At 36.5% G+C, this 26,221-nt stretch overlaps 2 protein-coding genes and 1 non-coding gene across 3 annotated transcripts; all 3 read right to left on the bottom strand.

The window, feature by feature from the left end:
- Positions 1-828: 828 nt before the first annotated feature.
- On the bottom strand, positions 829-1,755 carry LOC125281211 (olfactory receptor 4P4-like). The gene has a single exon (XM_048213415.2). It carries the CDS (start codon positions 1,753-1,755, stop codon positions 829-831), a length of 927 nt encoding a protein of 308 aa, XP_048069372.1.
- A 10,321-nt stretch (positions 1,756-12,076) lies between these two features.
- Positions 12,077-12,201, bottom strand: LOC125282599 (small nucleolar RNA SNORA18). The gene has a single exon (XR_007189667.1). It is a non-coding gene; the product is annotated as a small nucleolar RNA SNORA18 (small nucleolar RNA).
- Positions 12,202-14,525: 2,324 nt separating this feature from the next.
- LOC113249746 (olfactory receptor 4C16-like) lies at positions 14,526-15,458 on the bottom strand. The gene has a single exon (XM_026491214.3). The coding sequence runs from the start codon at positions 15,456-15,458 to the stop codon at positions 14,526-14,528; it is 933 nt and encodes a 310-aa protein (XP_026346999.3).
- Between the last annotated feature and the right edge of the window lie 10,763 nt (positions 15,459-26,221).

Raw genomic sequence — 26,221 nt, 5'->3', positions numbered from 1 at the left:
ACCTGATCCAAAGTCAGATGCTTAATTCCTTAACCAGCTGAGCCACTCAGGCACCCTAAGCTATGTGGCTTCTTAAAGACAGGATCATTTACAGAATGGGAGATTTTCCACATTGCACATTTACAAAAAGCATCAATTTGTATACTCATGAGGGATTTTTTAAAATGAGGTTATAAATACACCATGGAATTACATTTAAAGAATTGAAAGTGATGTTCATTGTCTAATTTGAAACTTCTAATTCCTCTAATATACCATCAATAGGGTACTAAGAATTAATTATAATAACGTACATAAGGACACTGTGATAGTGTTATTACATTACATTACATTATTTTAGAAGCACTGTTTATGTAAAAAGAGTTAAAATATACAACAACACTTGTAAAATTTCAGGCAAGCCTTCCTTATTTTATTGCAATGGACACCACTAAAAAATGGACACCTCTCTGTGAGAGGTGTCTTAATCAAGAATCTGTTTCCTAAAGGAGGGCAGAACTGTCAAACCATGAAATCTTTGCAGTGTGTCCTGATAAAAGTGCTGTAATGTCCACCATGTCTAGGATCAGGAAGGACAGAATGTTCCAGAATGCCAAACATAAGTTCCACAATGTCAAAGCTGGATGGGACCTGGAGGTCATGTGATTTGTTCCCCTTATACAGGGTCAGAAAACTAAAATAACAGAAAGAGGGTAGCTGAGGGGCCTTTTCCCTTCGAGTCTTGCAACTTTTGATGACAGCACACCACCTCTCTGTACTTGCTGTACTTGTTGACATTAGGATTCTGTGGATTGAAGGAGATCCAACCAAGGGTTTGAACTCAAGACTTCATTTTCCTTCAGACCGTGTGTCCCGGCACCACATTTTCCTCATGGCATTCTTCATGTCTGTGTTTCTCAGCGTGTAGATGAAAGGGTTGAACATGGGGGCAATCATGGTGTAAAATAGGGCGAAAACTTTGTCATTACTGACGGAATCAGCCGTGGGGACATACGTGAAGATGAGGGGCAGGAAGAACATGAACACGACAGTGATGTGTGAGCCGCAGGTGGAGAGGGCTTTGCGGCAGCCCTGGGACGACCGGGTCCTCAGGGTGGACAGGATGATGATGTAAGAAATTACCAAGGCAACAAAGGTCAAAATGGATATCATTCCTGTGGTGGTAATAATCACAATAACCAACAGCCTAGTATCCGTGCAGGCCAGCTTCAGCAAGGGGAAAATATCACATAAATAGTGATCTATCTGATTGGGGCCACAGAAGGGAAGTTCAATGATAATCAATACCTGAAGGATTGAATGGATAAATGCTCCGAGAATCGAGGCCATCAGAAGGACATAGCACACCTGTCTGCTCATGATGACCATATAGTGAAGGGGTCTGCAGATGGCTGCGTAACGGTCATAAGCCATGGCCACCAAGATGAACATCTCAGTGGTACCAAAGAAGTGGGCAGAAAACAACTGGGCTATGCAGCTGTTGTAGGAGATGGTCTTCTTCTGGGCCAGTAGGTCTGTGATCAGTCTGGGGACCACCGTGGAAGTGAAGCAGACATCCATGAAAGACAGGTAGCTCAGGAAAAAGTACATGGGCTGTTCATGGAGACGGCTGCCCCTGATGGTGAGGAGGATGAACAGGTTTCCTGAGAGAGTCACGATGTAGCAAAGTGAGAACACCACAAAGCAGGCAACCTTTGCATCCTCATCACTGAAGAGTCCCAGGAGGATAAACTCTGTGATGTTTTCATGTCCCATTGCTTCTGTGGATTTGATCATGTAGGGGAGAAAGTTAATGGACTGGAAACGTTCAACTTTTTTTTTTTTAAGGATTTTATTTATGTATTTATCTGACAGAGAGAGACAGCCAGCGAGAGACGGAACACAAGCAGGGGGAGTGGGAGAGGAAGAAGCAGGCTCATAGTGGAGGAGCCTGATGTGGGGCTCGATCCCATAATGCCGGGATCACGCCCTGAGCTGAAGGCAGACGCTCAAGCGCTGTGCCACCCAGGCGCACCAGCTCATAACTTTAAATATTAGCTCTCTAGGTGACAATTTCAGAAAGTGTTTTCAGCACCTTTCCATGAACATTGAGCAGTGATCAGATCTTAGGGAAAATGGATTGCTTTACTGTATGGGATTGTAGTACATTTGTGGCTTCCTGTAATTGATCTCATTCCCCAGTTCACGTTCCAGTCTAACCCAGGAGTTTTCTGGCTCTTCCCAGTAGGACAGCATCCTTGGAGGGGAAAATTGCACCAGAGATTCTTTTTCACTAGATCTTTTTACCACCTGGTATTTCTTTGAATTGAGCCACTTTCCCTCCTTAACAGGCTCATTCCAGGCTCATGGGTCCCAGTCCTGAAATATTTTAATTAATTAAATTTAATTAGTTAATTAAATTAATTTAATTGAAAAGGACAAAATATTTAATATTTTGCTTTTGTGCAAAATATGAAACTATATCTTTTACTTCGTTTTGGCAAAAAAGGTATCACAAAACTGCTAAACTCAGTGCCCAGTTGTACAAACATGAACTGTACACACTGATAAATGTGTCAGCCTATTTTGAAGGATCATAACCACAACTGAACAATGTTTTTTACTTTTATAATGTGAGTTCCTAGGAGATTATTTTAGAAGAATGCACATTGGCTATACAAAGAGATTTTTAATGGGATTGTAGGGAGTTTATGGACTTTTGGGTTGAATTCCATCCATGAACCCCAAATTAACATCCTGTGGCCTGATTTCTTGCAAAAATCTCTGAAAATAGCACCTTCACACAAGCAAAATCATAGTAATGATTCTGGGCTATGGTGTCATTTGTTTAAAATAAATGGTTCAAGATTATTTTATCTGTGAGTTATCTCTTCTGTCCTTAAAAATAGAATTCACTCATTGAATATAAAATTGTATTAAAAGATATAAAAAGATTGTGACAAGTTAAAAGAGTATACCATGCTTATGGTTAGGGAGGATGACTATAAGAAAGATGTCCATTCTTCCCAAATTAATCAATACATTCAATAATTAAAAATTCTGACAAACTTTTTCATGGAAAGCTGATTTCAAAATTCAGGAAGAATTAAAATGCAGAGTAGTTAAGCTAACTTTTTCAACAGAAGAACAAAGAATAGACATATCTTCCAGAATTGAAGTATATTATCAAGCTATGGCAATTAGAAGTTGTAGGTAGGGGTGCCCCCGTGGCTCAGTAGGTTAAGCATCTGACTCTTAGTTTTGGCTCATGTCATGATCTCAGTGTTGTGAGATCAAGCCCAGTGTTGGGCTCCATGCTCATGCAGATGCGGCTTGAGATTCTCTCTCCCTCTTCCTCTGCCCCTCTTGCTCTTGCTGTCACTCTCTCTCTCTCAAAAATAAATAAATATTAAAAACAAAGTTGTAGGTAAAGACAGTTTGCTGGATTTGAACAGTCAATAAATAAGCACATACATATTGAAATTTATTCCATATTTAAGTTGAAATTTCATATTGATATGAACTCCAGAGAATTCAAATTGATGTGAATTTTAGTAACTGATGTTAAGAATTTGAATCTCTCTCTGAAAACAATATACATTACAAGGCATAAAAAAATTAAAATACAGGTGGCGAAAGATACAAATATAGCCAACAAAAGTAAAAAAAAAAAATTGAGAAATAATTAGAATGGGTTTATATCTGATGTAGGAACATTTTTTTTAAGCAAAGCACAAAAAGCAAATTCAAAAAATATATAAAATCTTTTAAAACTTTCTATATGACACTACTTCATATAAACCAAATATTTTTAAAAGTGGCAAATGGGAGAAAATATTTATAAATCACATAATCAATCACATAAAGAGAAATAGCCCAATTTTCTAAAAAAGCAAGGTATTTGACAAGGCAAGACACAGAAAGGAAATCACAACTGCACAAAAGCATATATAAAACTATTCAACCTCATTAGATTCAGGGAAATGCAGATTCAACAAGAATGAGATACTATTTTCCCACTCAACAACTTCATAAAACTAAAATTTAAAATTCTGTCCATTGGGCGCCTGGGTGGCTCAGTACATTGAGTGTCTGCTTTCAAGTCAGCTCATGATCCCACAGTCCTGCGATTAGGCCCCATGTCCAGCTCCCTGTTCAGCGGGAAGTCTGCTTCTCCCCCTGCCTCCCCCCCTGGCTTGAGCTCTCTCTCACTCACTGTCTGCCTCTCAAAAAAATAAAGTATTTTTAAAAATAAATAAATTAAAATAAAAATAAAAGAAGGCTATCCATCAAAATTTTGATGAGTGACCCAGCAAAACTATCCCAGAAAGCATACAAGAGGATATTCTTCACAGATTCATTCAAATTTGGAAAATAGAAGTGGATCTAAAACTTGACAATAGATAGGAAATAAGGGGTGGTATGTTCTCATTACGGAAAACTAGACAAATTTAAATGTTCCATCCCTAGGACACATCTACCATGACACAAATCACTAAGACATACTTTAGTGTGGAAAACTTAATAAAGTGCACAAAAATAATCACCATATGATAACATGCATGTGAAAAAAAAACCACAGCCACAGAATACCATGAAGCTTCTGTGAGAACCGCTGTGCTTATAAATTAATAGAAAAAAGTATGGAAGGAAAGATTTACTTCTCAGAAATAAAGGAGGTGATGGCCAAAGGGAATTTTGGTGTTATTCGATGTTTTAATGCCTTTATTAAAGAGATTATATTTCATTATTACTTCTGTAATTAAAGTTAGTTTTAAAACTCATCACTTTATAGTATGGTTTCAGAAGAAGACAATATGTAAGAAATGAAATGAAGCAGAATAAAAAGTGAAATTTTTCTGGAATTCGGTAAACAACTTCTTTATCACTAACTACTAAAACAGTGATAATAGTACCTATCACACAAGATTCTTGTGGGAATCAAATTAAAATAGTCATATAAAATATTTAGCTACAGATATGTGCATATATTACATTCTTAGAATTCACTAACTATGAACTCTAGTTATTAATTTAAAAATGACTAATATTCTATTAAATGCTTCATAGTTCAGAGGACAAAGGGAGCTCTGGGAATAAATTTTCTCAATGAGTTTAACGTGCCATTGAATATAGGTTTCTATAGAAGTTATAAAAGTATTGAGCTCTGGGAATAAATTTTCTCAATGAGTTTAACGTGCCATTGAATATAGGTTTCTATAGAAGTTATAAAAGTATTTTGACAACTACCACTACTGAAAATCCCAAACTAATGACCAAGACTTGGGGTAGGTCACGGGATTTCCCATTTCACAGACGGAAGAACTGAAATCAAAGTAAAAATTTATTCACGAAGACCTTCAATACCCTGCAAAAGATACTCTCTCTCTAATTATTTAGAATAAGTGAGTCAAACACTTCAGGAAAATAATTATTTTATCCTTCTATCTTACTTAGGTCATTTTCTAGTTCCCTGCAGGTTTTTTAAAATTTTAATATACATCTGATCTATCTTTGTTAAAGAAATAGTCATCAATTATGCAATTTGAACTTCTCTAACTGTGGTCACTGAAATTTTCTTCCATACTGGCTCCATTCATGTCAAATATCAGGGGTTCTTGCTCAGTATGACAGACCTACGGCACAGTGAGGCAAGAAATGGAGGGTCTTGTCCTGATCTGCCACTCCCTGATTATGGGATTTAGGAAGAAGTTCCTCAAATTCTTTGGGTATCTATTTTGTCTTAAGAAAGTAAGGAATTGTGGTTTTCATGGATCCTTCCAGCTGCAAAGAACTATTATTTTTTAATCAAGTGATTTACTAACTCATTTATCAGTTTATCAAAATTATCAATTAACTTTTCATCATTTTCTTACTCACTTTATTCTCTTTATTGCTGATCTTACTCAATTATTTGTTTTTGTCCAAACTTTTATTGTTTTTTTATCATTGCTTTTCTGTCCAAAGAAGAGTACACAGCGTTCCACAATTTCTCTTAGCCTCCTGACCTGGCAGCTAAGCAGTCCCAAGTTTGAAACCAGGATTTCAAAATAACGTTTCCATTTTTCATTTTTTATTACAATAGACCTCTTAAAGATGTTCTGTAAACTATTAAAATGCCAACCTGTTACATGAATTACAAGCCTGAGAGGTTATAAAAGAAATCATTACCAAGAAGATCTATTTCTAGAATATGATTCATTCAAAAAAAATTGCCTCAGAAAACAAGTGAATAAAGATAGATGGTTCTACAGCTGCTGAAAGAGATGACAAAGGTTCAAGCATGCAAAAATAGAAAAGGTGAGAATAAAGAAAAGATGGAAAAGGAAAAAGAAAAAACTCACATGTTCAGTATCAGCCAATTCCATTTAATACTGAAATGGATATCCTTGTCTTCTTGAACTCATGACAACAAATGAAAAAAAAAATCTTCAAAATCAAATGATAAATAGATCTCTTAGGACAAAAAAAGGAATGAAAAATGTCACATACTTTATAGGTAGTGTTCAAATTATATTTAAATGTAATGAATCACTGAATTCTACTCCTGAAACTAATATTACACTATATGTTAATTAACTGGAATATAAATAAAAACTTGAAACTACAAAAAATTAAAAAATAATAAAATCAATAGATCTTAAAAACGAACTATGAATACTCAGAACAGGAATGAGAAATATATCATAAAATAGGAAGGAAAATCTCAAGTACATCTGGGTCTTTCTGTCTTGCCTTTTTTCCCCTTTGGTGCAGCAATGAGTTTCAAATTTTCCTTTCCTAAATACACAGGGTTGGGGACTCTTGGAAAAGCTGCAGGGGAACAGGCAGGGAGAGTACTTAAAAGCACTGGACACATGTGAGAACTGTACCTGTCATTGGCAATCCCAGTGGGAATTCTTGGACAAGGCTGGTAAAACTAAACTCTGGTAATTTTAATTTGCTGTTGCTTTGGTTTTTCAGATGTGCTTTTTAAAATAGTTTTTTTTCTTTTTTTAAGATTGGTTCAAATATATGATGTTAAACATCAAATGTAGATTGTATGGCCAGTGATCAAAAAGTTTTTAAAGTTGCCTTATTCCTTTCTACACAAGGAATAAACACTAAAGCATCCATTATATTTACTAAGTGTATTCCACTGCTTCCATTATCTAGAATAATTATTTATTAATATTGAAGGTATCCAGCTTTTTCTTAAAATAATCAAGGTCAAACTTAAATGTCCCAATTCCCACAAAGCTTATCCTCATTATAACCCGTTTCTAAAACCCAATTCCATGCCCCAAGTCATCCCATTACACACCCAATACCTAATTTCACCAGATCATTTGACTCCCCTTTCATAGGTAGTTGAAGTTTTTCTCCTTTTGTTTGGGGGGTTTTGTGTGTATTCTTTAAATATTGGTGTTCTTCTCTCATCTCCTCAATAGACTATTAACTCAATGAAAATAGGGTCGATTCTTCCTCAAAATGTATTTAATAATTTAAATTTTGATGATGGCAAGTGTAATAGCAGTAACTGAAATGTCATTACAATGTGCTAATAATTGTACTAAGGACGTTAACAGGATTTTAAAAATTTAATGCACATAATGAACCTATGAGATGATATTATTAATATCCCCAGAGTCACAAAGAGATCATCGACAAGACTAGGCAGCTAGTAACTAGTATAATAGAGTTTGATTGTGCTAAGATGCTTTACTGACCCTACAATGACTGTGACCAGCAATGCCACACACAACACAGAGTAAGCACTTAGTAAGTGTATCTGAATTTTTATTAAAATAATAAAATAATGTACCATGTATTTAAAAATTACACTGAGATTTTGAATTGTGTACTTAGGATACATACTTTTACTTTCCAACTTATACAGTCCACTGTTAGTAGAACCTCAACTGCACCAAGAAAATAAATGAATAAGATAATTTTTATAGTTTTGATTATTTGATGATGGCAAAGTAACACAAAATTTAAAGGATATATTTTTCATGTTTTATTGAAATACACTTATAATTCTGTTTCACTGCCTAACCAATTGAATTTTTGTGCTTTTGATGTCAGAAACACTGCAAGGAGGACTGATTATTTCCCTGTGTGCGCACACGTGTGTGCATGTGAAAGGACAGAGGACGATGGCTGAAGGACACACCATGGCCACAGTGTCAAACCTAATTAGATCTGCATCTTCAGGATTGAAAAGAAGAGGCAATTTTATGTGCGATGCATTTGCCAGATGTCCAGCATGATCTCATGTTCACCACCTCAGACGTTGAAGACAGAGGGTCTGAGTTTGAATTCCAGGTATACCTTTCACGGGCTCTGTGACTTTGGGTTAGACACTTATCTCACTGGAACTTAGATTCTTCCCCTATAGTACAACTATTTTATCATACATCAGTAACACATAGTCACTATTATTATCATAATTAGTAATATTGCTATTATTCACTATCATTATTAGAAACATTCTGACACAATTTACAAAGAAACTTGGCAATATCTCCAGGACAAAGCATTCAGATCACAATCTTTAGACCGAAGTCATTGATACTCAGGATAAAATAAGACAACAGGTCACAGCACAAAACTCTGTGACACTGAAATATAAGTTCCACACTCCGGGCCGTCATCCATGGCATTGACGTGTTCATGCACGTAGACCACTTGTTACAGCTGAACTGATCGTGTAAGAGACTTGATGAAGATCATATATTTAGTGGGATTCAGGGATTAAGTTAATATAAAATGTTACTTATATTTCCTCCAAGACTCGATTCACACCTAAGGGAATGTCCTATTTTCCACCCACATGCATTACATTTGGAAGAGGATGCAAAAGGGGCATAGTTCACAGAGATAGAACTGTCCTCATTTTAGAAATACTGAGTTGTGCATTCTCCGGTTTTTGACTTAAAGCTGTGATTTTTCAAAACTCCTTTTACACTGTGGTAGACACAGTTCCAAAATGTCCCTCAGGATTTCCTGCCCTAGCCCCAGGGACTGGAGATATACTAATAGAACATATGTTAACCATTACATGTAGAATTATATGTCTAAAAGGATTTCAAAAATGCAATTAAGGCTACTGGTATATTGACTTTGATTTATATGTTTCAATCTTATCTAATCCCACAAGCTCTTTAAAAGAAGAGAATGTTTACTGACTGGTAACAGAAGAGTAAGCAAGAGAGATTCAAAGTACAATTAGAATAAAATGCACCATCCCTGGCTTTCAAGACAGAGGGGCCACATGCAAAACCTCTGGGAGCTGAAAGTAGACACTCTCTCCCCCTTCCCCCAAAATGCCAGCTAGGAAATTTCTGGAGACAAGAGACCCCATCTTGAAGCCTATTTTCCTTTCTAATGAATAAACTAATTGTTTTTACAAGCAATTGTTGATAAAATCCAAAGGAACAACTGTCATTAGGACCATAAAACTATTGATAAGAACTCTATGAGGACAGAAAAGTTAACTACTGCATACCAGGGATAGTTTTGTTTGACACCATCAGTAGAATAATCAATTAGATAGTAATTAAAAACAGGGTGCCTGGGTGGCTCTGTGGGTTAGGTGTCAGACTCTTGATTTCAGCTTGGGTCATGATCTCAGGGTTGTGAGATCCAGCCCTGTGTTGGGTGTGGAGCCTGTTTGGGACTCTCTCTCTCTCCCTCTTTCTCTGACCCTCCTCACCTCCCTGCACTGTCTCTCTCTCTCTCTTTTTTTTTTTTTAAAGATTCTATTTATTTATTCGACAGAGATAGAGACAGCCAGCGAGAGAGAGAACACAAGCAGGGGGAGTGGGAGAGGAAGAAGCAGGCTCATAGCGGAAGAGCCTGATGTGGGGCTCGATCCCAGAACGCCGGGATCATGCCCTGAGCCAAAGGCAGACGCTTAACCGCTGTGCCACCCAGGCGCCCCTGCACTGTCTCTCTCTTAAGAGGAAAGAAAGAAAGAAAGAAAGAAAGAAAGAAAGAAAGAAAGAAAGAAAGAAAGAAAGAAAAGAAAGAGAAAGAAAGAAAGAAAGAAAGAAAGAAAGAAAGAAAGAAAGAAAGATAGTAATCAAAAGCAGCTCCATCTGTCACTACCAAATGAAGTTTGTTTGTTTGTTTTCCTCTCTCTTCTTTAGCTAAATCATGTGATTACACCTTTCTTCTTTTTCTTGAAAACCCCTTGCTTTCCCCACATGAGCTGGACACTTTTCCCGGTTCCACCAAAATCTGTGCTCCCCAAATTGCAATTCTGAGACTCCAGATAGTGGCCTGTGTTCTTTTCCAATTTCTCCTCTTTTTCTCAGTTGAAACAACAATGAAGGGACTTTGAAAAAAACAAAGTTTATTACTCACAAGTCACAGAGGGTACATCACAGGTCTGGGGCCACAGTTTGGTCACAGGTACACAGTAACAGGGAGAGACAGAAAGAGCTCACCAATCAGAGGTTTTGTCTTTATTGGGGTCAAGAGTAGGGTACCCAGAATTTGGGGGTTCACCACTGGTGAATTTAAAACATAAAGTACAGGAACAAAAACAGAGTCACTCAAATGGTCAGTTAGGGGTCACCCAGGACTTTACAAAAGGGGGACTTCACTGGAGGGGCAGCCTGGCCCCTCACCTAGTTGTGTGCTTGGCATTATATTCACTGCGTATGAGATGTCTTTGAAATGGATGCCCCAGCCATCAAAGCTTAATGTTAGTACTTAACATTATGATAAAAAAAGCCAAGTCTCCTGGGTTGTCTCACTTAGTAAAGTGTCTTCGGGTCATGATCCCAGGATCCTGGAATCCAGCTCTCCAACAGGCTCCCTGCTCAGAGGGAAGTCCGCTTCTCCCCCTCCCTCTGCCTGCTACTGCCCTACTTGTGAACCCTCTCTCTCATTAATAAGTAAAATTTTACAGAAAAAAAAATAAGGCAATTGTCAGGCACTTATACTATGCCTAAATAGGGTCACATTTTGAGGTACTGGGGATTAAGAGTCCGACATATTCTTTTCTTGCGGGACACAAATCAACTCCTAACATCAAATTTCAAGTCCTAGGTAAGTGCTTCATGTCTTCACGTTCAGAGATGCGCATTTTTTAATCTTAAACTTTTGTTGTTATTGGTTTTTATTATTGTTATTATATTATTATTTGTTATTATTTTTTATTATTGTTATTACAAGCAACAGTAGGTAAAAATTTTAAAGTCAGTAAATTTTTACTTAGGGAATCTCACATGTTATTGTTTTTCACTACTCACCAATGTTGCCTTAGTTCCTCCAAAGTTTGAATTAAAATTTATCTTCAGGATAGCCCTTTTAAAAAGAACATCTGTTTTTTTTAAATTAAAATGTCTTGTGCAAATTTATGGTATACAACATGTTCATATGATACATTAACATATTGTAGTACGATTGCCATTAAAAAATTATAACTTGCAAAGATGTATTGAGAACAGTGTATTACAATAAATGGAAGTTATAATATCCTGCAATGCATGTGGAGAAGTGCTTAAGATCACTTGTATTAAAGATATTTCTAGGGGCTCCTGGGTGGCTCAGTCGTTAAGCATCTGCCTTCAGCTCGGGGCGTGATCCCAGTGTTCTGGGATCAAGCCCCACATCAGGCTCCTCCGCTGAGAGCTTGCTTCTTCCTCTCCCACTCCCCCTGCTTGTGTTCCCTCTCTCACTGTCTGTCTCTCTCTCTCTGTCAAATAAATAAATAAAATCTTTAAAAAAAACATGTTTCTAAGAATGCTAAGAAGCATAAAAATAAAAAATAATACATACATACATATATACATACATATATACCCTATGGTCGATCCTCAGTTGTCATGTCAAGCTTTGATTCTTTCAGTTGGGCTTATTTTCTCTGAATATTTTATGTGAATATGGACACACTGATGACTTCCTAATGGGATACTTTATTACCTAGAAACTTTGGGATCTAATCTCTTCAAACAATTCACTTTAAGGCCCTCTGAATGTGAACAGAGTTTAAAGCATATTCACCCCTATACTAGCACGCCCAAGAATAATACAGACTTTGAGGATATGCCCATACCTAAGATTAAAAAAAAAAGGACTATCGGGTCTTTCATACTTTTGGCAGCTCTCTCTTACAGTTCTTTCCACAGACCTAACAAATAGTTCTGTGAGTAAAGCAAACAACACATTTGATGAGGCATCTCCAATGATGTGGGTCTGCAGAACAAGCCGATCAGGATAGACCTCAACTCCAAACTTCTACTTCAACACACTGTGAAAACACCCCCATCATTAAGTGTTCCCCTAGGTCACACTTGTACATGGTGACCATAGAATCCTTCAATTCTCTCATGTATGACATATCGTCCTAGAGCAAGACTGGACTTTCTTGCTTGGTCTTCCCTGTGACTTGAACCTAGTTAGATGTTTGGAAGCAATGAAGGGTATGGGAGGAATCTCAGGAGAAAACCAAATATCATTGTCTGAATACTTGCTCCAATGAGGTAATCACAAGTGTCTAGGCAAGGGAAGACTGTTGCTGCCCTCTTTCAAGGGAGAGGGAGCTACTTATGACAACCAAGAGGATGCAAGATCATCTCTGAGTTCATAGCTCTACCTCTTCACCACAGAAATGCATCTACTTTAGATGTCAGAGTCCTACTCTTTCCCTATCAAAACAGTGACATCAAAAAAAAAAAAAATCCTGGTGAGGTTGCACATTCCATCAGCTTTGCATTTCCACTGCCTTTATCACAAAATTCTGAACCACAATTAGATCATGATCTCTGTTGGCAAGAAACATGGTAACAGCAGCCATGGGAACTCCATATCAGAAGCATGTCCAGAAGACATTTTGAATAGAGTGTCTTGGGGCAGTACCTAAATTAGATCCAACGTATTCACCTTTTCATATATGCCTTGTCTTGAAATAGAAGAGGACTTCAACTAAAACTCTGCCAACTAAGATCTACTAAAGTGTGACCCTTGCAAGAGGAAAATCAGCAGCTATGATCAATGATAAACTGCTTGAGATGGATTAATTATGAATCTGAAAAAAAAATTATGTATATATGTCACTAGTGTTCATTGTGGAATTCACGGGATTCCATTCCCACACAGAGAAAGAGATGATTGTTTTTCTTTTGTTTAGTTTTGTTTTTTCAAGCTAAGAAGTTCTTTTTTCCTTTTTTTAATTTTTATTTTAAGTAGGCTCTACACCTAAATGGGACAATAACTCATGACCCTGAGATCAAGAGTCACACACTCTACTGACTGAGCCAGCCAGGTGCCCCTCAAGCTAGGATGTTCTAATGTTCCTAGTACGATAAAGTTAATACAAACTTAGTAATTTAAACATAATTTAGTAATTTATAAATAAAAATTGTTCAAAATAAAAATACTCATGTTAAATATTCTATATGGATAAAAAAGCAAATACGAAAATAGATTGAAATTGAAAAATTCTTAGGGATCATGTAACTCAATAATGCAACGTTGGTGGATGGTGACAAAAGGTGCTATCCCTCTCCATTGCATAATACAGTTTTTATCCAAATATCTCGGTCTCTCTCAAGTTACCTTCTTTTCTAAATTATATTAAAGCTCACCAAGATCATTCATACCTGCAGTGTAACTATTTCTGTTTCAAAGCCTAAAAAGACTCCTCTGAGTTTTCATGATCTTAATCCGTTATTACATTCAAATTCCCTTTTCAACCATTGGTTGCTTGTATGCTTTACTTCTAGCCCTTATTAATTTGGGCCATCTATGCTATAATCATAATAACCCAATAGTATAAACAAATTATTATAATTTGTATGACCCAATAAAAAACTTAATGCTTCCCCCAAATTAGAAGTGATCATTGTAGAAGCAAAAAGTAGTTTTTATGAAAAGAATAATACGATTACAACCCCAACTATCAAAACCTTCCTAAGGTAAAAAAATTCCTTCAGAAAGGTGAATATTCACACTACGTCTGCCACTCTTCTAGAAGGATTTAAATAAATATGAGAAGAAATTGAAGTATAACCCCCAAGAAATAGAAGGGAAATTACCTAGCTTTCAGATTGTCCGTTAAAACATGAAGATTGTGCAATTATTTGAATCTGGTGCTTTCTGCTCAGTCAACCAAGAAGAAGAACCAAGTTTAAGGTCCATGATCAGACATGATGTGACTGAAGTGTCTAATACAAGGAAGTTATTTGAAGGAGGAAAAGCCTGCCAGGCTGTGGATATAAGCATATGAAAGTATAACTCTAAACAGAGAACACCTGAAGTCAAAATGAATACGGGCAGGGAAATCACTAGATCACAACCACAGTGATGCTAGGCAGGAAAGAGCTGCAGAGTCACAGCAGTGAACTTAGTGAACACACTAAGGCATGTGTCTTGACGTGGTTGCTATCTCTTCCTGTACATGACACTGACTCAATACTAACCAGTGTATGTGTTCATTCTTCAAAGAATGAATTCTCATGTCCCCTGATTATGTTAACACCACAATAAAAAGATAACATTCTTAATGGATGTCTAGACAAAAACAAACTATGAAAAAAAAATGAAACTCCCATTCATCTTTTGTCATCTGAGATCAACTTCTTCCTCCATAACTTCCTCATGGCATTTTTCACTTCTGCATTCCTCAGTGTGTAAATCAGAGGATTGATCAAAGGTGTTCCAAGTGTATAAAACACAGCTATCATCTTATCCATGGGGAAGGTGGTTGCAGGGCGTGTGTATATAAATATGCAAGGACCAAAGAACAAGATGACCACAACGATGTGGGAGATGCAGGTGGAGAGGGCTTTTCTCCTCCCTTCAGCACTGTGGTTTCTCAGAGAATACAAGATGATAACATAGGAGCACATCAGCATGACAAAACTCACTGTACAAATGGCCCCACTATTGGACACCAACAGGAGATTGATCACATAGGTGTCTGCACAGGCAAGTTTCAACAAGGGCTGCAAGTCACAAAAATAGTGATCAATCACATTGGGACCACAGAAGGGTAAACTCAAGGCAAGAAAAATCTGAGCTAAAGAGTGCACACAGGACCCCACCCAGGCCATAGCCACCAGCACAGCACAGACCCGTCGACTCATGATGGTTGTGTAGTGCAGGGGCTTACAGATGGCCACATAGCGGTCAGCGGCCATGAGGATAAGGATGAAAATCTCCAGGCAGCCAAAGAAATGGAACGAAAAGACTTGTATCATGCACTCACTGAAAGAGATAGTGGTCTTCTTCAAAAGGGCATCCACAATCATTCTAGGGGCTATGGAAGTACAGAAGCAGGTGTCCGATAAGGATAGGTGGAAAAGGAAGAAGTACATTGGACTCCCGAGTGTCTGGCTGGTCTTGATTGTAGTAATAATCAGAAAGTTACCCAACAACGTCCCTAGATAGAAAAGCAAGAAAATGACAAACACAATTTTCTTCCTAACAGGATCTTGGGTCAACCCAAGCAGAATGAACTCAGTCACATTATTATTCAGCTGCATGATTTCATGAGCGAGGAGAAGCCAGAGTGTGAATTTGTTGATCTGCAAAAAAATAAAGGAATTAATTCATGGTGTGATGTGTGATTTTATGGATTATTTTAAGAAAAATAAATATTCCTAATCATGAATATTTTAGGGGTAGTTTCCTCCTACAAGTCACCTCAATAGTTTGTTCCTCCATTTATAATGGTCACTTCATAAGGTCATTATGAGTCTCAACAAACTTGTGAAGGTTATATCTATCTTCCTAGAATATGCTACAGATAAAATCTTGGAGCATTTAAATGATTCTGATTAAATTTGTCAATTCAATGAATATAAAGTTAAAAGATAGGACTACATCCTATTATTAATGTCATGATTTTTGCATATTTAATAAATCTTCAAACCCATGTGTTGTGGTGTATCATTTGGCATTTTGGATATGTTGATTGCCTTTGGAGGTTCATGATATAAATATAAAATCACACCCCACTTTCACCCCATAAACAATGTCTTCTTCATGCCCTCTTTCACTAAACATTTGCTCCCAGATATTACAGCTTGAAAAGTGGAACAGGAAATACTTATAGCTTCTAAATAATATGCTATTATCTTGAAATGTCATTATGATATTTAGTATTTGACATTCACTAATGCATATAAGTGAATGAATGCTCTTTGATAGTTGATAATATCTCAAATATTTACATTTCTAATTTTCTCCCTCCCATTTCTGGAAAGCAATCCTTAGTGGACCCAAAATCCCTGAGGTTACATATAAATTATAGGGGATGTTATTACTCAATAGCTCATGCTTTCAGTAATCCAAATTTTAGAGTAAGCACTTTGGATTTGAGGTCATTTAGGGACATGTGACCAGGCAGTTCATGCAGGACCAAATCACGACTATAATCTCCACCAGAGTTCGTATTATCCAGGTAGTGAAAATCCCACATCCTTGTAACAGACGAAAGATTCAGAGGAGTGTGGTAAATAACAGTTTTAGACAAGACGAATAGTAAATAGTCAGAATAGACTGCATTGAATTTGTTTTCTATCCTGGCAAAGTCAATGATCACTCACCTTTGAAATTTCACTCCTTTCAAATGAAGATTTCTCTTTTTGAATTTGGAAAAAAAGATTACCACTGACTTCACTTCCAAGAACAAAATCTTTTCTCTTGATCTTTCTTGTAAAGGTGGCGTTGAAAGGGACACTACATGCAAGTAAAAATATAAACTGAAATGTGATGTATTTAAATATAAAATGGAAGACTTACCAGATATTTAAACAACAGTTCAATCAATAATCTCCTTCCTTCCTGGAATGTCATTTCATTTCTACCTACTTTAATTATCTCAAAACTTCAGGACCCAAATTCCAAGAACTCTTCTCTGGAGGTCTTCAGTATTACTCTGTGATAAAACAAATTCTCACTCCTGTTCACCAATGGCATCCTTTACAGCTTTCCTTATAACATGACATAGCATGCTTAAATTTAATCACGTGAGTGCGTTCTTTAGCTTCTTTCTTGGAATAAGAATCTTTGAAAACTATTTATTCTCAGGATTTTGTTCTCCATAGTTCCAATCTCGATGCTTTGTACCATGTAGGTACTTAGAATTTTTTAATTAAATTTTCTCAATTACCTCTTAAAATATATTTATCTGATGGTTTTAGTAATATTCTGATTAGGGAACACAGTCACATCATTAATCTACTGTGGACTTCTATCTATTATGTATGGCAGACAGAAAAATATTCTCCCAATTTATAAATCCAGGAAGTAAGCTGACATCAATTTTAAACAATGTAGTAATCATGGTTTAGAAGATGGTGTATTCTGGAGAACATCACACAGCCATGTAAGATTTTGGGACTCTGACACCCGTAAAAATGATCATCTTAAACATTAGCATTTTCTACATGAATCTTTAATCCATAAAGAGAGCAAGGAAAGCCTTGACATTTTTTCTTATCTTCCTGCAACTGAAGCATGTTTTTGTCAATATCTTTGTGGAGGACCACATGTCTATTTTTTCCAAAGACATGTTAACACTTTTCATCTGGTTCTCCAAGGAATCTGATGCAAAAATGAGTTGCAATGATCTGGAGACAAGTAGCACTAGTAAAACGGCCCATCTTTTAATAAGTATTGTACTTAGCTCGACTTTCCTAGCAAATTTAGCTAACTTTGGAATGGCTGTATTTGTCAGCACAGTAACAAACAAACTATGTGTTGGGTTTGGAAGTAGCAGAGAAGATTTGAAAGAAAAGCACACAGAAAAAAAAAAGTGGAGAATAGATGAGGGTGGGATATAGAGTGTCAGGTGGAACATTCCATCCTATGAAGCTGTTTTACTGCAGCGGCCACGGGGAAAACTACTGTTTTCCTTAAGGGTTTTTTCAACACCTCAACCCTCCATGATTTGGTTACACTAGACTTCTATCTTTGGGATTATCACTACACTGAATTCTATGCAAAATCCACCATTCTCTGTGGGAAGGTTAACGAGCTATCCCCAGATTCTATATCCCTTAAGGAAACAAACTGAGGGTTACAGAAGGGAGGGTGGTGGGAGGATGGGGTAACCAGGTGATGGCTATTGAGGAGGGCACAGGTGATGATGAGCACTGGGTTAAACCTAACGAATGAATCGTTGAACACTACGTTAAAAATGAGGGATGTACTATATGTTGGCTAATTTGAACATATTAATAAAACATTTAAAAAAAGAAAGGCTCCCACATATATGACACATTACCTTTCATTTTCATGATATCGTGTTGCCTCCACATTGCCATGTTTCCTCTGAACTTTCCATGAGAAGTAGTTATTCAGCTCTCAGACTAAATCTCCAATGTGTGTCAACTGCAGATTAAATTCTTATCATATTATTTTGGAAACATATAAAGAGCAATAATTCCATACTGTGATGTACAACGTTCTATTTATTTTTTTAGACTTATTTATTTATTTTAGAGAGAGAGAGAGAAAGAGAGAGAATGTGGGGATGAGGAGTAGGGGAGAGGAAGACTCTCAAGCAAACTCCCTACTGAGTGTAGAGCTGGACATCGCTCTCAATCAAGGACCCCGAGATCATGACCAGACCTAAATTAAGAGTCAGCTGTTCAACAGGTGGAGCCACTCAGGTACTCCACAACTTTCTATTTAAAACTGTCACTTGGAGATGGGAAAGCTGGCATTCTCGAGAATCTGTCAAGGTCACTGCCTCAATTGACCTTTTCTCTAAATTCTCACCAGGCATAAGCTCTTCTGACTTTTAATATCCATACTGAGGACTTATGTTCCTCAGCTACCTTACATGAAAAGAATTCGTGAGCCTTTCCACATTCTGCTACCTCAAGAAACTATAATAAACCTTACAACGTGAAATTCATCTTTCTATCCCTGCACAACAATGGAAAGCCACACATACCCGGTACTTATAAAATACTTGCTGAGTTCAAAAGATTATTTTTTTCCAAAGCTTATATTTCATCTTATTTCTTTTCTATATTAACAATAAACTCTTGCAAAATGGAAAGACTTTCACATACCCGGTACTTATAAAATACTTGCTGAGTTCAAAAGATTTTTTTCCAAAGCTTATATTTCATCTTATTTCTTTTCTATATTAACAATAAACTCTTGCAAAAAATTATCTTTTTTTTTCCTATTCCCTTCTCAGAGGAAGTGGGAGCAATAGTCATAAAACGTATGGAAATATATTTTTAAGTATGTTGGATTATTCTATAATGACACCTTTCTGAGTACAAAGGTGTAAGCAATCTGTCACTTACCTGTTAGAACCCGGTAAATTAGTGCCGAATATTTCCGTCCCTTTTTGAAAGCAGCCTTTCCGTAGAACACCAAAAAAAAAAAAAAAAAAAAAAAAAAAAAAAAAAAAAAAAAAGTCCTTTCTGTATCCCAGAGGGAATTTTTAAACATAATGATATAAAATATTAGCACCCAAGAGAATACTATTCCCTAAAGTTGACCCTTCTTTTGTAATCAGAAATATCCCAGATGTTGTAATACATTTAACTTTTGGTTCATCCATTTAGCCCAGAGTAGAATAGGTTAACCCTCTTCAAAGTCAAGTACCAAATACAGACAAGGGTTTTGCGGTTTTAGGTGTCTCAGCCTGACCAAAGATACAAGGGAACAAAGGAAAAAACAAATGAATGGTGCTAGAGAACAGGAAGAAGAAAAAACAGTGTCCTTGGCAAAAGAGGATGTGGTTGTCCAAGAAACTACTCTGATCCAACTCAGTGCCCTAAGTTGATTTTCTGTGCTTTGGGAGACAAGCTGCTCTAGCTCTTGTAATTTATTCACAAGTATAATCCAAGGAAAGCAGTGCAGTGTCCTATAACCAGAGGTTTTATTCTGTGTGCTACAGCCAAGCCCCACTAAAGAACCAGAGATTTGTAACAATTGATCTGAGGATTAGTACATATACTGAACAGATATCCCATATTATTTCAAATTCATTTCCATTTGTTTCATTAACTAATATAAGTAAAAAGACACTTGTTAAGGAATTCATTTTATTGAAATAATTTCATCTCACCAAATGTTTATTAAATGCCTTTTATATACTATCTCTTTATCACTTTATATAACTTATATTTTTTCATTTATGTAACTATTCCATGAAGTAGGTATTAACAATGACATTTCATATGAAACAAAAACAAAAAACAAAAAACTAAAACTCACGAAAGTTAAGCAGCTTGTCAGTTTGCACATTTAGTAAGTTGAGTGTGAAGATCTGTATTAATGATTCTCTTTTCTCATAGTTCTTCCTCATTCCACACTTTTTCCTGACACCAGCCTAAACTGAAACCAGGAAGTACTAGAAAGTAATGATGAAGGAAACTTCCAATGACTAGCAATGGTATCTCATGTTGAGGAGTTTAGAATTCATAGTAAAGCAATGTGAATAGCTTGAAACACAGGTAGGTAGCCATAGAATATATGAGTGAAATGTTGAGTGGGCACTTGGATTTTTTTTAAGTGTGAATTTCAAGTTAGGACTGTAGAACTAGATTTTGATATTACTATTTGTAAATGATAGTTAAAATCAAGAAATTGGGTGAGGTCGCTCCACATCCCCCCTCCAAAAAATCAGATAGATAGCGTGAAGAAGTAAGCCAACAACAAAATGCAGGGTTACATCAACCTTTAAAGGCTACTTGAAGATTCTTAAGAAGCATGTTCAAAGAATCATGAGTAAAATCACAAGAGGACAGTGATTTGGAACCCAAAGGAGTAGAGTTTCAGGAAGGAAGGAATTTTCTGCATAAGGAGACCACCTGAATACTAGTGCCTAAAACTCAGATGCATACAAATTCCAACTGAAATGATCAGTTACTGAGAAATTAAAAATAAGAAAATTTAGCATGAGAACCAGAAACCAAGAATTCAGACTTTATTCCTCAAATTCTTCACAAGTTCTATGAAATTTAAATGCTCATTGAGAGTGGGGTCACCACTATCTTATTCTCCACCATATCTACTAGTAAGCATTTATAAACAGCAGTTCATATGCACTAAATTATCTATTGGTTATGAAGTGGATGAACGAATTAACCAAGTACACCAAATTGAAAAAATATTTAAGTGATAATTTATAATTACTTCTGAATAATTACCCCCATGATGGTAGATGAAATAAGTTGAAGAGATTCTTTCTGGACTACTCTAAAACTACTAATTTACAAAGACAGCAGATTGAAGAGAGTTCAGGTCTTGGGAGACAACTAATAATCGTCTAGGAGTCCCTCCAGTGATGTGCCTCAGTAGCACTTAGTGTCAATGGCACTGAGACACTGAATCCCACTAAACATCAAATAGGACCTTGAAAATGTCAGATTGTCTTCATAATACAGTGTGATAGTTTCCATGAAGTGGTGTAGAATGTAGCATCACTAGGGAGGACCTTTGGTGGACATTTGCTGGTTTGATGAAACATATCTAACACTTCAGCAGGTACACCTTGCCTGACTCCTGAAGATGCTGAAGATGAGCTATAAAAACCGTCTTAGTGAACGCTGATTGATACTACCTGAAAGGAGTTTGTCTTCCTTCTTTGAATGAACCTTGATTTTCCTCTGAGGACCCACAAATTCTCCATTTTCAATATGAGTTATGAGTAGCTTTATACCCCAAGGGTGGGAATATGACTCCTGTGTGGTCGAACAGAAAGCATTTCCCCCCGTTGTAATGATTAGGTCAGGGGTCTATCAGCGAATGAGATGGAAACTCAAAACTTTTGTTTGGACTCTTAAAAAAAGTCATTATTATTTTCCTAATAGAGTTTCTGGAGTAGAGATCCAGAACTCTTGCCTGTGATCTTGCCGTAAATGGAGAGAACCTGATTTAAAATTGAACCAAATGCCAAAAGAAGCGGAGCCAGCAGATAAGCAGAAGAAACCCATTCTTACCATTAAATTTTAGCTATAGAATCCACCCATTTCCAACTATTTTATCATCTTTTATTTTATTCATTTACTGTTTTTTTGCATTCATTTAAATAATATAATGAATACTTTTAAACTTAACCCTATCCCAAGAACTAAAATATTACCAATAATTAAATCCATTTTAGCTATTCCCTATCTTGTCCCCTGCTTAAACCTAAAGGTAACAAATATCCTGAATTTTGAATGTATAACTATCTTGCATCCTAAAAATAAAATATCTTTATCATATATATATGATATGATATATATATAAATATCTTTATCATATATATATATATATATATATATATATATATATATACATATATATATGTTGGTTGGTTTTTCCTAGTTTTAAGTTTTAAAGAATGTAGCAGACTATATGCAGACTTCTAGGAATTGCTTTTATTTTTTCATTCAACATTATGTATGTTACCAAGTTTTACATCGGTTTTTAATATAGTTGTAGGGGCACCTGGGTGGCTCAGTCGTTAAGCGCCTACCTTTGGCTCAGGTCATGATCCCAGGGTCCTGAGATCGAGCCCCACATCGGGCTCCCTGCTCAGCAGGAAGCCTGCTTCTCCCTCCCCCACTCCCCCTGCTTGTGTTCCCTCTCTCCCTGTCTCTCTCTCTCTGACAAATACATAAAATCTTTAAAAAAATAATAATAAAATAAATATAGTTGTAAATTCATTTTTACTGTCATAACATACTCTAGTGCATGATTATTTCAAAATGGGTTTACCATTATCTTGTCAATGAATATTTGTCTACTATGGACAATAACTATTAACGTTTATAAGCATGTCTCCTACAAATGTAATTGATGGGTAGCAGGAGGCGGCAATATTCAACTTTACAAGAAAATATAAATTTCCACAAGGGGTCCAGGAAACGCAACAGAACTATGTTCCAAAAAAGAAGACACTATAAAATTTAGAAACAGATCTAGTACCTCCACTGGATGAATGAAGAAATGTTCTATTTTGCTGGTGTTTTAATTACAAACATGGATAAATTTGTGATCCACAAAACAATCTAGGTCTGTATTTTTCACTGTCAACTAAAAGATGTACCTTGTTAGCAATGTAATGGTACAGATGGTAGCTATACTTGTGGTGAACACAGCATAATGCATAAAATTGTCAAATCACTAAGTTGAACACCTGAAATTAACATCGTGTGTCTGTTACACTCAAATTTAGAATTTCCTAATTCTTAACCACTTTATCTGTGTCATATTTAGAATAAAACTTTTGAGCACTAAAATAGTCAGGTGTCCTGTGAATGGAGGACAGTTTCTATGAAGCAGAAACATGTCCCCTTATTTATTAAATATTATTAACATTATGAGAATATGTGATCTAGGAAGTTAGATTTAAGGTATATGATTGCACTTCTATTAACAAGAAGCATATGTATACAAATAATTCCATCTACTCCTGCATACTTATATTAATTAAAAATGACTTGCAGAGGTTAGGAGAAGCACGGTGATGAATTAGACAATTCCATGATAGCATAAACTTCTTTGTTCCCTAGAATACAGTCAAGTAGAATAAGATCTTCTGTTTGTAAAATGATAATGAAATGCATCATCTTTACTGTCTTATTGATAGGGTACAGAGCTCTATGAATAGATGAACTTCCAGAACCTTGACTCCTAAGTGGACCTGGTACCTTCTAACAGACTGCCTGCCAGTACTTTAGCCTATAAAGAACTTCTTTAAAGTGAAGAACTCAGAAAGATAGCCTAATTAAAGTCGATTTACCTTCATCCTATTTCATAATTTAAATACCCAGTTTGAAGAGGTAGTGGAGGGAGATGAATCGATGAAGGATAGAGGATCTTTAGGGCAGTAAAAAAAAATCTGTATGACACTGTAATGATGGATACATGGCATTATTATACATTTGTCCAAACCCACAGAATGTACAACAGCAAGAGTGGACCATGGACCCTGAGTGATTGTGATGTGTCAGTGTAAGTCCAACTGTAACAAACATATGGTTCTGGTGGGAGATGTTGATGATGAGAAGGCTGTGCACGTGTGGGGGCAGGAAATTCATGGGAAATTTCTATGCCTTCCTCTCAATTTTACTATGAACCTAAAAGTGCTATTAAAAAAATGAAGTATTTAATAAAATGATTTACTAGCTGATGTATAGACTTTTATACACATACACCAGGTTTTTTTCTGAGCTACAATTTATTGGGGTCATGATTTATCCTGAGGCTAAGACAATGATGTATTCTTTAGGTCAGCCTTACTTACAGACGCCTTGGAACTCCAGCCCCTGCCTTTGGCTCATGACACAGGGAAGGAAAAAGTGGATTCCCTGAGGTACACAGCAAACTGTGGTCAATAACTCCTTCCCACATGGTCTCTTGGTCTCCAAGGCTGATGCAATCCTTTAATTATCAGAATGTGTGGTGCCAAACCACTTCCACACTAACAAGCCCTTTGTTTATCAAGTCCCCAGTGACAACTTCTTCCAACAGCCAATGGTTTCTTGGCAAGAAGCTTCAGAGCCAAATCCTACTATTGAGCTACTGAAAAGGTTCGTACAAGCAGATCTCAATTCCCCCAACATAATGAAAGAAATTGCACCAGCCACCTTGAATGATGTCTCTGTCTCCAGTGCCCTGCCCAGTCATGAACTGCAACTGAGGCCTCCTGTCTTTCTCCCTATCCATGAGCTCATGCCAACTCCCTGCATTTACATGGAACATCTTCCTGAGATCACTCTTCGCTTCCTATCACTCAGAGCATGGGCACAGTGCCATCTACACATTCAAGACTTGTGTGATCCATTGAAGTGTCCACTGTTTACTCAAATGGCATTTAAGTGTACCTTGATGATGTGTAGACCACTGTTCCTCAAATTTGCAGAAGACTTTTAAATAGGGATGCTCTGAAGCTCAGCTTCAGTCTTGGTATTCAGCCAAAATAATTTATCAGTTTAGACTTCAGCATTTGAAAGGCTAAGAGACCAGGGCCTGCATCAGTGTCATTTCTGGTTGTCTCTGCCCTTCAGGAATAGGACTGCATTGGACTGGGTCCAATCTGCCTAATGGTACAATTACAGATTAGTCATGGCATTCAGATTCACTGTCGATATATGAATATTTACTTTAAATATTAATGACCGTTCTAAGTGTGACTTGGAGAAAATACCTCCTTTTATGTTTTTATTTTTTTCACTTTGGTTTTCTTTTGGATTTGAAATATTTTGGATATGATTTGGACCATCATTCTTTTTTTTTAATGTTTTTTTATGATATTATGTTAGTCACCATAGAATACATCCCTGGTTGGACCATCATTCTTATAATACAGATAATTAGAATACTAACCTCTTTCCCAAAATGTGAGCACACACATGACAGCCACAGCTGCAACAGACAGCAAATCATTTCAGGAACAGGCACAAATAGGATCACAAAGCAAATGAAATTGCACAAGTTCTTTTTCCTTTTTTTTTTTTTAATCTAATGCCTCATTGATAAAGAAAGGAATCTTATTTTTGGTTCTTGCCTCAAACTAATTAGCCAAATCATCTAATAAGGCTAGCACAGTCCTGTATTATTTAAATTATAGTATTTAATTCTGAAACATTTAAATCTCTTAAAGAATAAAATTTACCTTTAAAAATATTTTTACTTTTTGTTTGGTTTGGACATGTGTAGAGAATAATGAGCACTGAGAAAGTTCTTGATGAATTCCTGCAATGAGACATTGAAGAAAGTTTCCAGCATAGGGCAGAAAGGAGGAAGAAAAGAAAGAAAAGTTAAGATGCAGGATTCTGGGTCAAGTTAGAAACACAGTCTTTGAAAGGAAGGAAAATCAGCATTTCAGGAAACCATCCAGGGTTAGTAAATGCTCTAGGTACCACTTCTGGTACCCACAAAGGTCTCCAAAAGGATCTCTCCAGATTGCTTCCCAGCGGAGCCTGCTACAGCAGAAAATGACCTGTGGTTCCCAGCTTCTGAAAGAAGACTGAAGAATTAACAAATAAGAAGATTTCTGTTCTTGCTGTGTTTTGATAAACTTGGAGCATGAAAAGTATAATGAACAGTAAAATTCTCAAACACATTGGACCATGGGAAGCTGAGCTCTTCTGAGAACATGAGGCTGGACTTTCTCAATCATTCATGTCTGTCCACAAATATTCCTAAGACTAGAAGAGGTTCCCCAAATATAAAGCACAGGTCCTTCTCTTCCTTGTAATTTTAAGAGAATTATCACTTTTACTGTCCTTTTTTCCTTGTCGCTTCTCATCAATCCTTAACTCTCCCCTCTGCTTAATCT

Source organism: Ursus arctos, unplaced genomic scaffold, assembly GCF_023065955.2.
Source record: "Ursus arctos isolate Adak ecotype North America unplaced genomic scaffold, UrsArc2.0 scaffold_23, whole genome shotgun sequence".
Classification (NCBI taxonomy): Eukaryota; Metazoa; Chordata; class Mammalia; order Carnivora; family Ursidae; genus Ursus; species Ursus arctos.
The sequence above is the reverse complement of the archived record's forward strand: the minus strand, read 5'-3'. Positions and strand labels throughout refer to the sequence as shown.